Source organism: Phalangium opilio, unplaced genomic scaffold, assembly GCF_054372755.1.
Source record: "Phalangium opilio isolate 3A_F unplaced genomic scaffold, DU_Popi_V2 ptg000024l_1, whole genome shotgun sequence".
In the NCBI taxonomy this organism is placed as follows: domain Eukaryota; kingdom Metazoa; phylum Arthropoda; class Arachnida; order Opiliones; family Phalangiidae; genus Phalangium; species Phalangium opilio.
This window is the reverse complement of record NW_028324155.1, coordinates 3,609,441-3,622,918: the sequence shown is the minus strand read 5'-3', so window position 1 is coordinate 3,622,918 and position 13,478 is coordinate 3,609,441. Positions and strand designations below refer to the sequence as shown.

The 13,478-nt window shown below is 36.0% G+C and overlaps 2 protein-coding genes and 1 long non-coding RNA gene across 3 annotated transcripts; all 3 read right to left on the bottom strand.

Moving 5' to 3' along the window:
- Positions 1–2,192: 2,192 nt before the first annotated feature.
- On the bottom strand, positions 2,193–3,714 carry LOC149692202 (uncharacterized). Its single transcript, XM_089867900.1, has 3 exons — positions 3,088–3,714; positions 2,892–3,006; positions 2,193–2,733 (listed from the first exon to the last, which is right to left on the bottom strand). The coding sequence occupies exons 1-3, from the start codon at positions 3,090–3,092 to the stop codon at positions 2,476–2,478; spliced, it is 378 nt and encodes a 125-aa protein (XP_089724026.1). The 5' UTR covers positions 3,093–3,714; the 3' UTR covers positions 2,193–2,475.
- A 1,534-nt stretch (positions 3,715–5,248) lies between these two features.
- Positions 5,249–6,250, bottom strand: LOC149692201 (uncharacterized). Its single transcript, XR_016382650.1, has 4 exons — positions 5,991–6,250; positions 5,824–5,912; positions 5,676–5,733; positions 5,249–5,490 (listed from the first exon to the last, which is right to left on the bottom strand). It is a non-coding gene; the product is annotated as an uncharacterized LOC149692201 (long non-coding RNA).
- A 524-nt stretch (positions 6,251–6,774) lies between these two features.
- LOC149692200 (cytochrome c oxidase associated subunit FA4L3-like) lies at positions 6,775–7,845 on the bottom strand. Its single transcript, XM_089868802.1, has 5 exons — positions 7,767–7,845; positions 7,623–7,705; positions 7,324–7,412; positions 7,201–7,258; positions 6,775–7,108 (listed from the first exon to the last, which is right to left on the bottom strand). Exons 1-5 carry the CDS (start codon positions 7,843–7,845, stop codon positions 7,019–7,021), a joined length of 399 nt encoding a protein of 132 aa, XP_089724928.1. The 3' UTR covers positions 6,775–7,018.
- Between the last annotated feature and the right edge of the window lie 5,633 nt (positions 7,846–13,478).

Genomic DNA, 13,478 nt, shown 5'->3' with positions numbered 1-13,478 from the left:
TTTGATTTAAATTTTAAACTGACTTTATGTTACATTTCATACGCTCTTAGCAATTATTCAAAGGTTTCCAGGAACTACTTGTTTATTGTAAACACTCTTTTTAATTTTACTCAATTATTTTACATTTATAATACAATTTTAATATTGCATTTGGTTAATTAATGTATAGTTTAGAGCAAAATGCTATTACTATAGAGAATCTATTTCTAAAATAAATAAGGTAGTGCAGAAAAACAAAAATTTATATTAGAGACAGACACTTGAACAATTCAGCTAGCTACCTCCTTTTTTCGCAGCCAGGGTACGAAGCGCGTTTTTATCAGTTCTACAAACTTTGTATAGATGGCGATAACTGTCACGTCAAAAGAGTAGAAATTTAGTCACGTGATTTTTAGGCGCGCTGTTCACTGAAGAGTCGCATCCTTCGTCTCTTTGTGATGGTTAACTTGGTTAACTTCGTTATAAGTTATGATCTATTAATTTTATCCTTTCACCCGTTTCTTGCTAAAATATATTAATATCAAAAGAGACTTCACTCATCTGCCAAATCATTTGAGGTAATTAAACTAGTAACGAATTTATATTTCAGACTTTACAAAGCCCTAGCCATTCCAATTTTTCAATCTGGCCCATACCTACCAAATAAGTCCCTGTTTCCTTGATACTATTATAGTCTAATTTTAAATATGCCTCAAGGAGCTGCTATGGCCTGCGCCCTAGCTCCACAAAAAACCAGAAAAAAAAAAAGAAAAGAAAAGAAAAAGGACAAAGAGGAGGGAAAAAAGGCGGCAATTGGTCCCCCCCCCCACAATGGTTTAGACTTGTCCCTAGGCCTGAATTGTTCTCCCCCTCACCCCCACAATGATTAGGCTTAGGTTTTTCAAACAACGGACCGGGCGAGTAAATTCATGTCGGTCTTGGGACTTCATAGTATGGTGAAGATTTTGGAATCTTGTTCTGAATTAAACTTTTTCAAATAAAATATTTATGTACGCTGCTGTTTTTATTATCTAAATTTATTCTAACATTGCATTTTCTCTGTTTTTCAGAATTATGATTATGGAATCTCGGTGCTTGTATGTTTCTACAACCGAAGGTGTTCAAGGCACATGTTCTAAGGCACATGTTAAGCGGTCTTGCAAGCGCGCCAATGGTCTCATCTCCGTGATTAAGGCGAACTTCCCGGGCATCTCTCACTCCTTATTAACGCGCCTGTTCCAATGTTATGTCCGTCCTGTCTTGGAATTTGGAACTCAGCTTTGGAGTCCACACACACTTGGGGATATTGACATGATTGAGAATGTTCTAGGCCGTGCAAGTCGAATCCCTCCCTCACTACGAAACAAACCCCGCGATACCCGGTTATCCACCCTAGGCTGGAAGCCTCTCTCCCTTCGTCGTACCTATCTGGACCTTATTAGCGTTTTCAAAATCTTAAGTCAGCCCAATCAATCCTACTTTACCTGGCACGATAATTGCAAGGGCACAAGGGGCCACAGTCGTCGACTTTTTTCCCACCCATCTCGTACCAATATACTGCGAGATTCCTTTTTTCGCAGGACCATTAAATTGTGGAATGCTCTACCCGAGGACGTGGTCTCAGTCACGTCAGTCCCAGAATTTAAACATAAACTAAAACTGTACCTTAACCTGTAAATTTGCATTTCTATTTTGTATTTTTGTATATTTCTGTATATTTTCTTTTTTTTTTTTTTTTCCCCTATGGAGCTGTATGACCTTCTGATAGGGTTCTAGCTCGTCAAATAAACGGAGCAAAAAAAAAAAAAGACAACTTTAATTTCAGCGTAAGTTGTTAACTACTCCATTACAAGTACAATGATGTTCGGATTCATCTCAACTCTTCGGAATTCGTCCAGTTTCAGAACAGTAGCCGACTTAATTCAGCTTGTAAGTACCCATATTTTCTTTTTTGACTTTTGCGGATGGTTTTATCATTTAATCTCGTTCATAATCATTGCTGAGTAAGTAATTATGGTAATGTGCCATTACTGGGAAGGTGGGGAATGGTTTTAATTAGCCAAAACTTGCACTAGGCCTATTTTTGACCAACACGCTCACTTCTAACTAGACATCATGGCCATGGTAGGTTTTCTACGGGACTTAGTAAGGATGACGTAGTATAACGTCCAGTATATTGGTGATGACAGTATCTTGCGAAATGATTTAAATAATTTTTGCTAGAAATCTTGCGTTTTAATTATATACCCATTAAATCAATTAGTACATGAAAATCAGGCTAAAAAACCCAACGCGATAATTAATTATACAAATTATGGCAATTAACTTAATTTTTGCCGTAAAATATATAATCTTTATTATATAATTAGAATCGTATAAAAAAAAGACAAAAGCAAGTGTAAATAATTGTAAAAGTCGTAGCCTTAAAACCAAAAACATTGCATTATGATTTGAAATTCGAGAATGTGAACCAATTATAAATGTAATCGGTCCTTTTTAAAAGTCAAGGACCAAGTACAATGTCCCCGCTTTCGGCACGCCAAACTTCGATAGCTTAAGGTTCTCCCTCATGATTGTCTGGTCGTAGTACGTCAAGACGTAGTCATCCATATTCCAGTCTTTTCTATTGTAGGGCCGAAGCTTTTGCTCCTTCAAGGACTTGAGCAATTTTACTTTCAGGGTTGCTGCGGTATCTATGTCAGGGTCGGCTTTCAAACCGATTCTTTTATTGCCCGGAACATTAACGTATAGTTTCTGTAACAGTCACGGAGAAAATTTACTTTAAGTACTTAAATTACTGCCGGGAAGGGGGGGGGGTTCCGAGTTACAAGAACTTGTTGACGACTTTGTTGACAATACACAAAACGACCAAGACAAGTAAATAACATTCAGTACTTTTAAAAGTAACTTACCGTTAGGTCATATTCTACTGGTTTAGCGCAAACTAAAATAATGTCGCTCCAAACAATAGTAAAAACTACAACCATCGCCAGTTTTGAGCCGTGAGATCTTTCATTAGCGGAAATTCTAAAATGTTTATGAAGTACTGTAACTTAGAGACACGTACCACAGCTACTAATGTGTTAAATGCAAAAATTTTTAACTTACCGCATTCTTAAGTCAATAGAAGCCTTTAAAACTAATAATATATACGGAAAAATGGGTATACTATATCCTATTCGCGAGATTTCCCCTTTTTTAATTATAATTAACTCGAATTAAACTAATCTGAGATGTAAGTGATGATATATTCCCGTTGTTCGTTTTGAAATGATGTAACCGGTCATACTCTAGTCGGGAATGCCGTTTTTTCACTTGTCCCTCAAAACGCGTCGGGAGTAACGCGAGACGACCAACAACAACAGCTTATAGTGAAGCTGATCCGATGCTCTTCTCAATCACGTTATAAATGACCGAGGCAAAAGATAATATCGAAATTTTTATACGATATTCTCAACTATCCCTAATCTTGATAATATACTAGTTAATAAAAACGCCTCCCGAGACGCTCGTTCCGTTCCGTCTTGAAAGAATGTAGGACTACCCGCGATGACGCGTTTGAAAATTTGTCAAGTGTTCAATGGTTAAGCATCCCCAGGGTTCGTACAACTTTTGGGAAACCGATTTCCCTGACATTTCAAGGCGAAAGGCCGATTTATAACTGCAAGAGTGGTTTGTTTTTTAGTTGAAGCAACAACTTCAGAGCAAACTTACACAATTCAAGTCCCTGAATTTTACCGAAAAGTTTACGTTTCCCTGAGTTTTCCCCGAATTTTTAGTCCCTTACATTTCCAGTTTTGTATGAACCCTGCACCCTGGTAGGATTAAGATATTTCAAATCGGTAATAATACTCATCTTAAGGATAATCGCGAAAAGGATCTAAGAGATATCGTGGTCATATTGAACTTATCCTACCTTAGGACCCCCTTTGCATTGAGTTCAAAGAGAGGGCCCAGTCTTGGAAATACTACTCAAAATTATCAGCACTTGTTGACTTAAGAAGTATTTTCCCATCCTGACACGTGATCGTTTAGGGAAACAACCAATCAGAAACTTATCTTTGTATTGATACGAGGGGACGGTGCGGAATAAACCGGGTTTGCCTATTACAAATCCTGGACAGACAATTAAACAATCGTACGAGGTAGTTTCGCGTTATCGCTTAATTCGACTATACGGTCTTCCCAGACAAGTCGACAACAGATAAAATAATTTTTAAATTTATAATGAGACTTCTTAGACACTTATTTTTATACTTTGTTACTGGGCTAATAGGTTTCTAACGCGATAACTTAAGTAATCGTCGAAGATTATAATTTCTTCATCTTACTTTCTATAATTTTATTTTTAAGTAGCTTAGCCTTGGATTCATTTTTCCAATCAATATTAATCAGGCCTAGGGGGGGTTCATTTCAGTTCTTTTTTCATTAGAGAGACAAATGTCTGCCCGCATTTATAGATGAGCCTGATTTGAATTTCGGAAAATTTAACCTCTAGGAACGTGGGCGAAGGGTCAGGTCTTCAAAAACTGATCTAATTTCGTCGAAAAAATACTTATCGGAATTAATTAACCAACCTTTTTAATTGGAGATAATTTTAATTCGGTTACAATCAAAGGAATTGCGTGGGTTTTAGTAATTAAAACTCATTTCGCTGTAATCTCGCGTTATGAACTTCTCGCCATTTGGACAGATAAAACAATTTTACTTATAAAATAGAGATCTTGATCGCGCCTCGCGTAGCTACCGGTTTCAGCTGGTTTTCTAGACGCGTTATTACTTATTGGATAAAGGCAACGTTGCGTGAATTGTCATCATTTGTCACTTTACAATATAACAATTCAGTTCAAATAGATCATAAATTACACGTTAATTTTATTTGTTTTCGTCAGACAAGCGTTCGATTCACGTTTTTAGAATTTTTAAGTATTCAGATTTTTAAGTACCATCGGTGATTAAGAGATTGGTTATTGATAACCACCGAGGAGCCCTTTACTCGGCGTAGTCGTTAACAGCACAGTGAAAATAGTTCCTCGATAAATCCCTTTTAGTTTCGCTACCTTCTTTACTCGTAAACGCGTATTTATCAGTGTTTCCCGTTTAGAAAACGCGCCAAAAACGTGTCTATAGTAGAACCCAACCTTAGAATTATTTAAATCATCCGGTAGGCCTAGATAATATAAACCAACCATGATCCGTCGCAGTTGCGTTCTACTAAAGACTTACATCGCCGTGTTGCGCTTCCTGTTGAAAGAATAATGTAGTTGCATTATAAAGAGATCACAGAAACGGAATTTTAATGCATATTCTTGGTTTTGGTTCCAATTACCACTTATTTACAAAATAATTATTTAAAATCTTGGGAATGCTTTCTATAGCGTATAATATTACGTAAAAACCACTCAATATCTCGAAGATTATTTATTTTTGGGCAGTGTTGTAAATAGCCAACTCCTTCTTTAACGCTTCCACTTCCGGTACAGTCTCGTGTTCTTTAGTTAAGATTATCAACTGTAAAAACATTTAATTTAGTTTATTTAATTTTAATTAACCGCTCGTTAGTTGACGTTTTAACTATAGTTTGAATTAATGTTTTTATAATCGAACTAACATCCTACACTTTTCCAAATTAATTTAATATCAAATCCACAAAATTTCTCTTGAAAATTATAGATAAAACATCAAAATATTTTTACTTTTTGACGCTTGTCGTGATCGATCCTCTGCCATGGTGAGATATTTTGACGATCCAATCTGCGTCGAAGAATGTTATAATTAGTCAAATTAGCGATACCCTTTTTTTAAACTTTCGGATTACACGCGAAAGGTTATAGGTTATCTTACACGACGTCAGTTTTGCTTATAAAGGAGTAAACAGAGATGGTTACCATTCCCACGCAGGCTGTGCCGAAAAGAGCCACTAATGGAATGAGCTAATTAACAAAAAAATGTTCAAAACAGAAATTAAGACCTAAATAAGCTAATTATTTTCATTTAACTATTCTCCTAACCCCTGGATTTCTTTTAAGAGCTTTCAATCCGAATCCAATGGATTTCGTTCCTGGTTCCGACATATCAAAATTAATTTTAGCTTTAACGAAGCGTATGTACAAAGAGTATAGAGACTCGACTTTTAGAAAGAAGATATTTTGGTCTATTACGTTTCAAGGCGCGAATAACTAATCTGGAAAAAAGTATAAATCAGTAATAAAAGTATTGTTGCGAGCTTTCTTTCGTCAAACGCCCTCCCACTGACGTCGTAAAAGTTCCTGTTTGGGAAATTTCTATTCATAGAAAATATTACTGTAATGGAAGATCCCGCTTTTGTACGTTATCATTTTAGACCATTACATCAATTCCAGAAGCGAAGCAAACACCACAGAGGCGGGGGATCACCTTCTTGGGTTATTTCCCTGGCGTCAAGAAACACCGCTAGAGGCGGCGGTGTCTCTCGGCGCGAGGGAATGTGAATGAAGCCCCTTCCTGTGGGGTTTTCTTCGCTGCTGAAATTAATGGAATGATCTGTGGGATCTGTCGCGACGTTATTACCGGAAATGAAGGAAGAAAGCTTTTGTCGTAGATTCTAACTTCTATTCCTCCAGCTCTATTATCTCTGGTCGATCGTGAATTCCAGGATAAAGTATTTCACAATTTTCAGTAAAGGGCTAAGAATAAACAAGGGGGAATAGCAAAATAATCCCCTTTTAGCGTCAAAACTTTTAGTATAGGCATTGTTCTTCGACGAGCTCTAAGTGTTAATTAATATCAAAAATGTCAGTCTAAAACGCAACGTATTAACTTTTAAGTTTGTATGAACAACGTGTAATATAAATATATCATGGTAATGGCATTTTAATGTTTTTTGTTTTTATGTTTTTGTCAAATAACCATTCTACAAAATAATACGACAAAATCTAGTAGGAATATGGTATTTTTCCCCCTAGTTTCGAATAAACGAAACCAATATTTTTTTTAAAGTATTTCTGCACAATAACAGTGATAAATTAACTTATTTATATTTTTAAATGTTGAAGAATATCTATTTTTGCGCCGTGTTGTAAGTTGCCAAGTCTTTCTTTAAAGCCTCAACTTCCGGGATTTTCTTGTATTCTTGATTCATAACCAACAACTATCAAAAACACAAAAACAAAACATTTAAATTTAGTCCAATAACACGTGAGATGTCTTTTATAATTAAAGACGATAAAAGTATGTTTTTACTTTTTGTGGTTTTTCGGGATCAATTCTCTCCCACGGTGGGATAGACTGACGATTCAATCTGTAATTAAGATTAATATTAAGTAATCAAAATAACTGGTACCCTTTTAATTGATATCATCTTACATAACATCCGATTTGTGTACGAAACAGTAAACAGAGTAAGCAGCGACTCCAACACACGCCGTTCCGATAATTGCAACCAAGGGTATAATCTTAAAGGGGTAATGAAATTGTCAGAATAATTTTGAAGGTATAATGAAATGGTCAGACAATAAAGTTTTTATCAATTTATACAGGGTGTTTCTTATAAGTCAGTCATAAAAACGATTAAAAAATGTTTTATCTGACCATTTCATTCTCCCTTTAAAGTAAAAAAAAACCCAAAATTAATAAATTTAATCTCCTTAAACATACTCAATTACCTCGGGTCTTTGTTTAAGGGTTTTTAATCCAAATCCAAAGGATTTCAGTCCTGGTTCCGGCATTTTAAAATTGTTTATTGAATCTGAAAAAATATATTGGAGGTTGAGTTACATTATTGACCGTGAAAAGGAACCTTAACGTACTGATTTCGTAATTGGATAATTTATCTACCGCACTATTTTTCGGGGTTATTTTTCTAGTCGCGTATTTTTTTAAATCCATTTAAAATTTTCCGTAAAGGGCTTTTTGTTTCTAGCGCTCGCATAAATGAACTTTGAAGCAGAATGAGTTGCAAAGTTGCGAAATTTATGTATAGTTTATTATTATATTGTTTTATAGAAACGTAAGCCTTTGTTAGATAAGATAACCAGGCTCGAACTACACCGTTTGGTATTTACTTTTTAGTTTTTGAGATAACTTAATTCGGGAAAATACTTATAATAATAATCGATCCGTGCATGATACGTTACCTTGAACCAATTAAAATTGTTTTCTTCTTAAACTAAAGACGTATAATATAATAATAAAAATAAATATAATAAAATATAATATAAAAAAATATAATATACTCGAACTTTTCAAAAAATGGGAAGTCTAGAACGGAGAAACGATCCTATTTTTAGCTACAGTATATATATATAGGGGTTATACCAGCACGTCTTCTCTAGCTTACTCTCAATGTATATTGATCGCCCTTTAAACGTACCTTAGTAACACTAACAAATAGGGTTAAATACACTTTTTACCAATGAAAACCAAGGCGCGATTCAGTTTAAATTGTACAGTATCTATATTAAATGTAATTAGATTTTAATTTAGAATATCTTACCTCCAAGGGAGTCTTCTAAAGGTGGAAAACGTTTATTCTCTCTCAGTTGGGCTTGCCCTCCAAACGATCCCGGAGAGAAATTTTCTTTTTATTTTCGTCTTTCGCTATGCTATAACGGGATCGTTGCGAGCATGCGCGTAGCTCTCTTTCCAACGTTTTAACAGATGGAGACTGTTCCCTAAGATTTTCAATTAATTAATATATTGCGTCTTAAAGTTATTTTTGGAGAATATAAGGGTGGTTTCATTTATTTTATTATAATGTTAATATTTTGTTGTTAATTAAATTGAAGTTAATTAGATTATGTTAGTTAGTAGGATGCCGCCATAGAAGCCGCGAAATTGCGAGAGGCAGCCAAGTATATTTTTAGGTCGATAAACAAGTTGGATGTTTAAGGAGATTTTTTTATATTTTGGGACTTCTGTGGAGAATTGAGGTTTATATGTTTCCATGGCAACTTTCGTAAAATTATGTGTATTATTTACTTTCTGGAAACTGTCAATTCTTTTCTGATACTAATTAATTTTTCCTATATAATTAAATACCCAATTATAATTTAGTAGTATTTTTGTTCATCTTATGGGGGCGGTTACAATGAGGCTAAAATTTTATGGTTTTGAAAAATAATTTCAAAATTAGACTTTACTTATTTTTAACCTTAAACGATTCCAATATTTTTCTGATCCTATATTATCGTCAACTTTTTGATTATTTTTGCACATCGAGGCAATTTTTCAGTCGCTTCTTTTATACCGTAACGAAAAGCGAGAGTGTTTGTACCCTTTCAGTATACTTAGACGTATAAATCATGGATAAAGAATGCGCGTGAGGAAATTTGTTTTCACTCTACAGGATCGGCAACTCCCTATCTCGAACGACAGAATATTCTGTATACACTCTGTTACAACGTCGGTTGTCAGCACGCGCAAAGCTATTTCTCTATGTAACGTAGCTTTGTACGTGCTGCAAAGAGACAAAAAACTTCAGGATCTTCAGGATTTAAAATATCCGCGAGTTTTTTAGCTCGAGTGCACGGACCTCTAGGCCTTAGTTTCAAATACGTGTAGTAGACTGTATGCAATTTCACACATATTTGAAACTAAGGCCTAGAGGTCCGTGCACTCGAGCTAAAAAACTCGCGGATATTTTAAATCCTGAAGATCCTGAAGTTTTTTGTCTCTTGACAGCACGTACAAAGCTACGTTACATAGAGAAACAGCTTTGCGCGTGCTGACAACCGACGTTGTAACAGAGTGTATACAGAATATTCTGTCGTTCGAGATAGGGAGTTGCCGATCCTATAGCGTGAAAACAAATTTCCTCACGCGCATTCTTTATCCATGTATAAATCTTAAACGAACAATATTAACGAAGACATTCGCGTCTATAAGACTAAAGTGGAAAGGAGAGGATAGAAGGGAAGAAGAAGGGGGGGGGGCAGAAAAAAAAAGGAAAAAATTCTAGCTTATGAAATAATAAATGAGCCTCTAGCAACTTCCGAAAGGAGAAATATGGCGACATATTTTGGAAATAGGTTCTAGTTATTAATTTTCTTTCGGGTCAACGAGGGAATGGGTGGGGGCGGGAGAGAGAGAGTACTGCATTGAGTGGACTATATGGACCGGAGATTAAAAATAGAAGATTGTCCCCCCCCTCTCCCCTCTAGAAAAGAAAAAGTAAAGAAGCAATAACTTTGCTCTTCCGTCGCGTCCCTCGGTGTCTCCGTGTTTTATGAATGTCGCAACAACTTATCGAGAACGATCGTTATCTTCTCCTGGGATGGCTTCTATCAAGTGATAATGTTATACTTTGGGAAAGTGACGTAACTCAACTTTATATGGGAAAAATTTAAGAAATACTGTGCAGTATATGGTTCTATGGGGGATTTTGAGTGGAAAATGTTCTATAATATTTTTCTCTACGAGTTAAATAGAACATTTTAGACTCAAAATCGCGATGAAACTGAAATACTTATTCATGCTCTTTGAATTAACAATTTCTATAAATAATTTCAAATACCCTTTCCATGCACTACAACGATTTTTGAACCTTATCACTCATTCGTCTTTTATAGACTAAAGATTTTTAGGTCTAAAAGATCCCTAACTTCCTGAAGCTGTAATTTTCTTAAAGAGGGTTCCGTAAGATTACAAAGGGGATGGAGGGAGGGAAGGGGAAGGGTTAGTTCTCATTCCTATACACGGACATCTTATTAATGACGAGGCAAGGTGACAAGTGTTTTCGGAAAAAGAAGAGGGTTTACACTACAAAAGAAGGCAATCCTTAATTTCAGTGTACATACTTTGTTTTTCGAAGACAAACTCGATACATTTAAGAAAAAAGAAATGTTCGAGAGAGAGAGAGAGAGAGGGAAGGGTTTCCTTCTTCTTGCAGTTTGTCTTTCATTTACTTCTTCTCCCCGAAAGTTCTTTCGGTTCAGGTCATTTTGAAACGGGTGCGCAGAGTGGTTCAGATCGGAATAAAACTAAATAAACGTGAACTATAGATGTGCAGCGTAATTTCAGATATTGTAGCATCATTGCTACAATAAGCCTCTTCGTTGTAACTAAGAGGGAAAGACACGGGGGTAAAACATTGCCTTCTATCTCTCATTTCGGCGCCTGCGCTCTAGGCTTTTTGGGAACAGAGAGTGCGGAGAGACGGCTATTGTTCAACCCCCATGGATATCCCGACATTGAGGGTTTCCTACCCTTTTTTTGCATCGAAGAGGCTTATTCGTCATGTTTATCCGAACCACTCGGTTCAAGGATAGGGTAGTGGTGGAAGAATTGGTTTTTATTTACGGGATAACCATTTATCTATTGATGTCTGAAGCGTCGGCGAAATTCTTCTACCCCGAAAACTGTACGCATTCCTCGCAGCATTGGCCAAATATTTTGAGACCTGATGGAGGATGAGTTTCATCCTCTCCCTAAAGAGAAACGGCGCTGCAGAGTAAAAAAGATGCGTTATAAATTGATATATTGGACGGCTAATCGAGGGTGTAAAACTGTAAATATCGGGGCAGGCTGAGCGGAAATATACAGTAAAAAGGTTTTTAGAGACGCTATATAGCTAGATGCGATATATCATCTTTATTTATGTTTTTCAACTTTCCGAGATGTACACATATCGCTCAAGACTAGAACTTTAATTTTTACCTTAATATGGACAGTCGTAATCAACTTAAGACTAGTTTTAATTTTAAGCTAATTTGGATATAGAGTTGAGAGTTGTTCTATTTGGTCCTTGAAAGAGTAGAAATCCGTTTTTGGTTTGGATATTCTTACAACCTAAGGCATAAGGAAACCTTTCCAGTATGCAGCCAAGTTTGTTGTTAACCTGGAGAACAATAAAGAAATAAGAAGCTATACGTCATAGTTAACTAAGGTTTTTCTTCTAAATTGTAGAAGTAAGGAAGCTCTATTCAATAAGGCTTTCTATCTTTCTTTCTTTCTACTGGGACTAAACCCTCGTTAGTCTTCATCTAGCTAGCTACACGTCCAATACACCAAGGAGAAGAGAGAGAGGGGGAAAGTAGGAGTTTGACCCCGAAATAGATGACCTTCCGTTGCTTATTGGCTAATAAATGTTCACGTGATCGTATTTTTTAGCCACATCGTGTTTATTCGTACCTTAGTTTTCTACAAATTATGGGGTCTATTTTGCCGACAGTGTTTAACTCTCATTTTATACATTTGAAATTTGCTATTCAGCCAATAAAGGGGGTGTGAATTTGACTTTTGACATTCTATAAGGTGCGTGATATGAAGATTAAGCGTTCGCTAATGTAATTAAGAGTTAATGTTCGATCCATTAATCTAACCCCCTCCCATTCTCTCCCCCCGGTGTATACACGGAGTTTCGATTGAATAAAATATAAAAAGCCAAACCCAACCCATATCCGAGTGTATATAAAACAAGCAAGTGTCGGTTTAAATTACCCTTGGCTCGATTTGAAAAACAAAAGGCCGTGCACGCTTTCCTTGATTATACATATATATAATGTCATAAGTTTATGAGATATGTTACATAAATATGACGCTTCTAATGCTAGAGGCTTACTGAGAGCTAGTTCTAGAACGACAAGCGAGAATTGACTACACTCGGTTAGTTTTGCAGTCCATCTTAATTTCCTATTTAGTTTGTACTAAGCCTTTGACAGTGTCTTACCAGGCCTCGCTTTACGAGAATCTATGTCGTTTCACCTACGTCATTTCATGACAAGCTCTCAGTAGCCAGTGACAAACTTATGGAACATATCTAATCAACTTATGATAATATAAACAATCCAAGGGTCTTTGAATTGGAAATTTATCTGGGGAGTGTCTAGACTCATTTTTCAACAGTGTTGGGGTTGTTATTACTCCTTATATAGGAAAAAAACCTGTAAAACTCTGGGAAATATATGAGGAAAAAAGTGGAATACCATACTCGGGGATTCGATTTTCAAAAAATTGTAAGAGCCCTGTTTAATTTCAAATACTACTTAGTCAAACGATCACTAGGTGTATGTATCTGTGGTGTACTGGTTATCTCATCCGCTTAGCACTAGGAATGCGCCCCAGGTTCGAAACCGTATAGGTGTGGCGAATTTTTTTATATGCTCGTTAGTTTAAATTCACAACTAAACTACGGTTTAATTGTGATTTTTAGCCATGTCAAAAGATATAAAATGTCAGGAAACGAAATTTTCTCTTCTCATTACGTTGTAAAAGCTTCAAAAATAGATTTTTTTTGTCATTTTGCTGTAAATATTTTCAAGAAATTTACTCTGGAAAAAGATGGAGCATCAGGATCGAGGAGAGGAATGTTACGGAGAAAAAGAAATGATGAGAGAAAGAGAGAGAGCGCTTTTTCTTTTATTTTACCATCACGCGTCCCAAATAAACGTCATCCATAATTCGGTAAGACACGTCGTGAAGGTGGCGCATCAGGTGACCAATTCAGCCGTCGAAGAGTAAACGAAAACCTTTAGAGGGGAAAAAAGAAAAACGTCTCGCTCTTTTGCGTTGGAAAAAAAAAT

Coding starts and splice junctions, on each gene's coding strand:
- LOC149692202 (XM_089867900.1), bottom strand. Junction 2,734..2,891: donor CAGTAGAATATGACCTAACG/GTAAGTTACTTT, acceptor TGACTGTTACAG/AAACTATACGTTAATGTTCC.
- LOC149692200 (XM_089868802.1), bottom strand. CDS start 7,845: ATGGATTTAAAAAAATACGCGACTAGAAAAATAACCCCGAAAAATAGT. Junction 7,706..7,766: donor ATTATCCAATTACGAAATCA/GTACGTTAAGGT, acceptor ATATTTTTTCAG/ATTCAATAAACAATTTTAAA. Junction 7,413..7,622: donor CCCTTAAACAAAGACCCGAG/GTAATTGAGTAT, acceptor TACCCCTTTAAG/ATTATACCCTTGGTTGCAAT.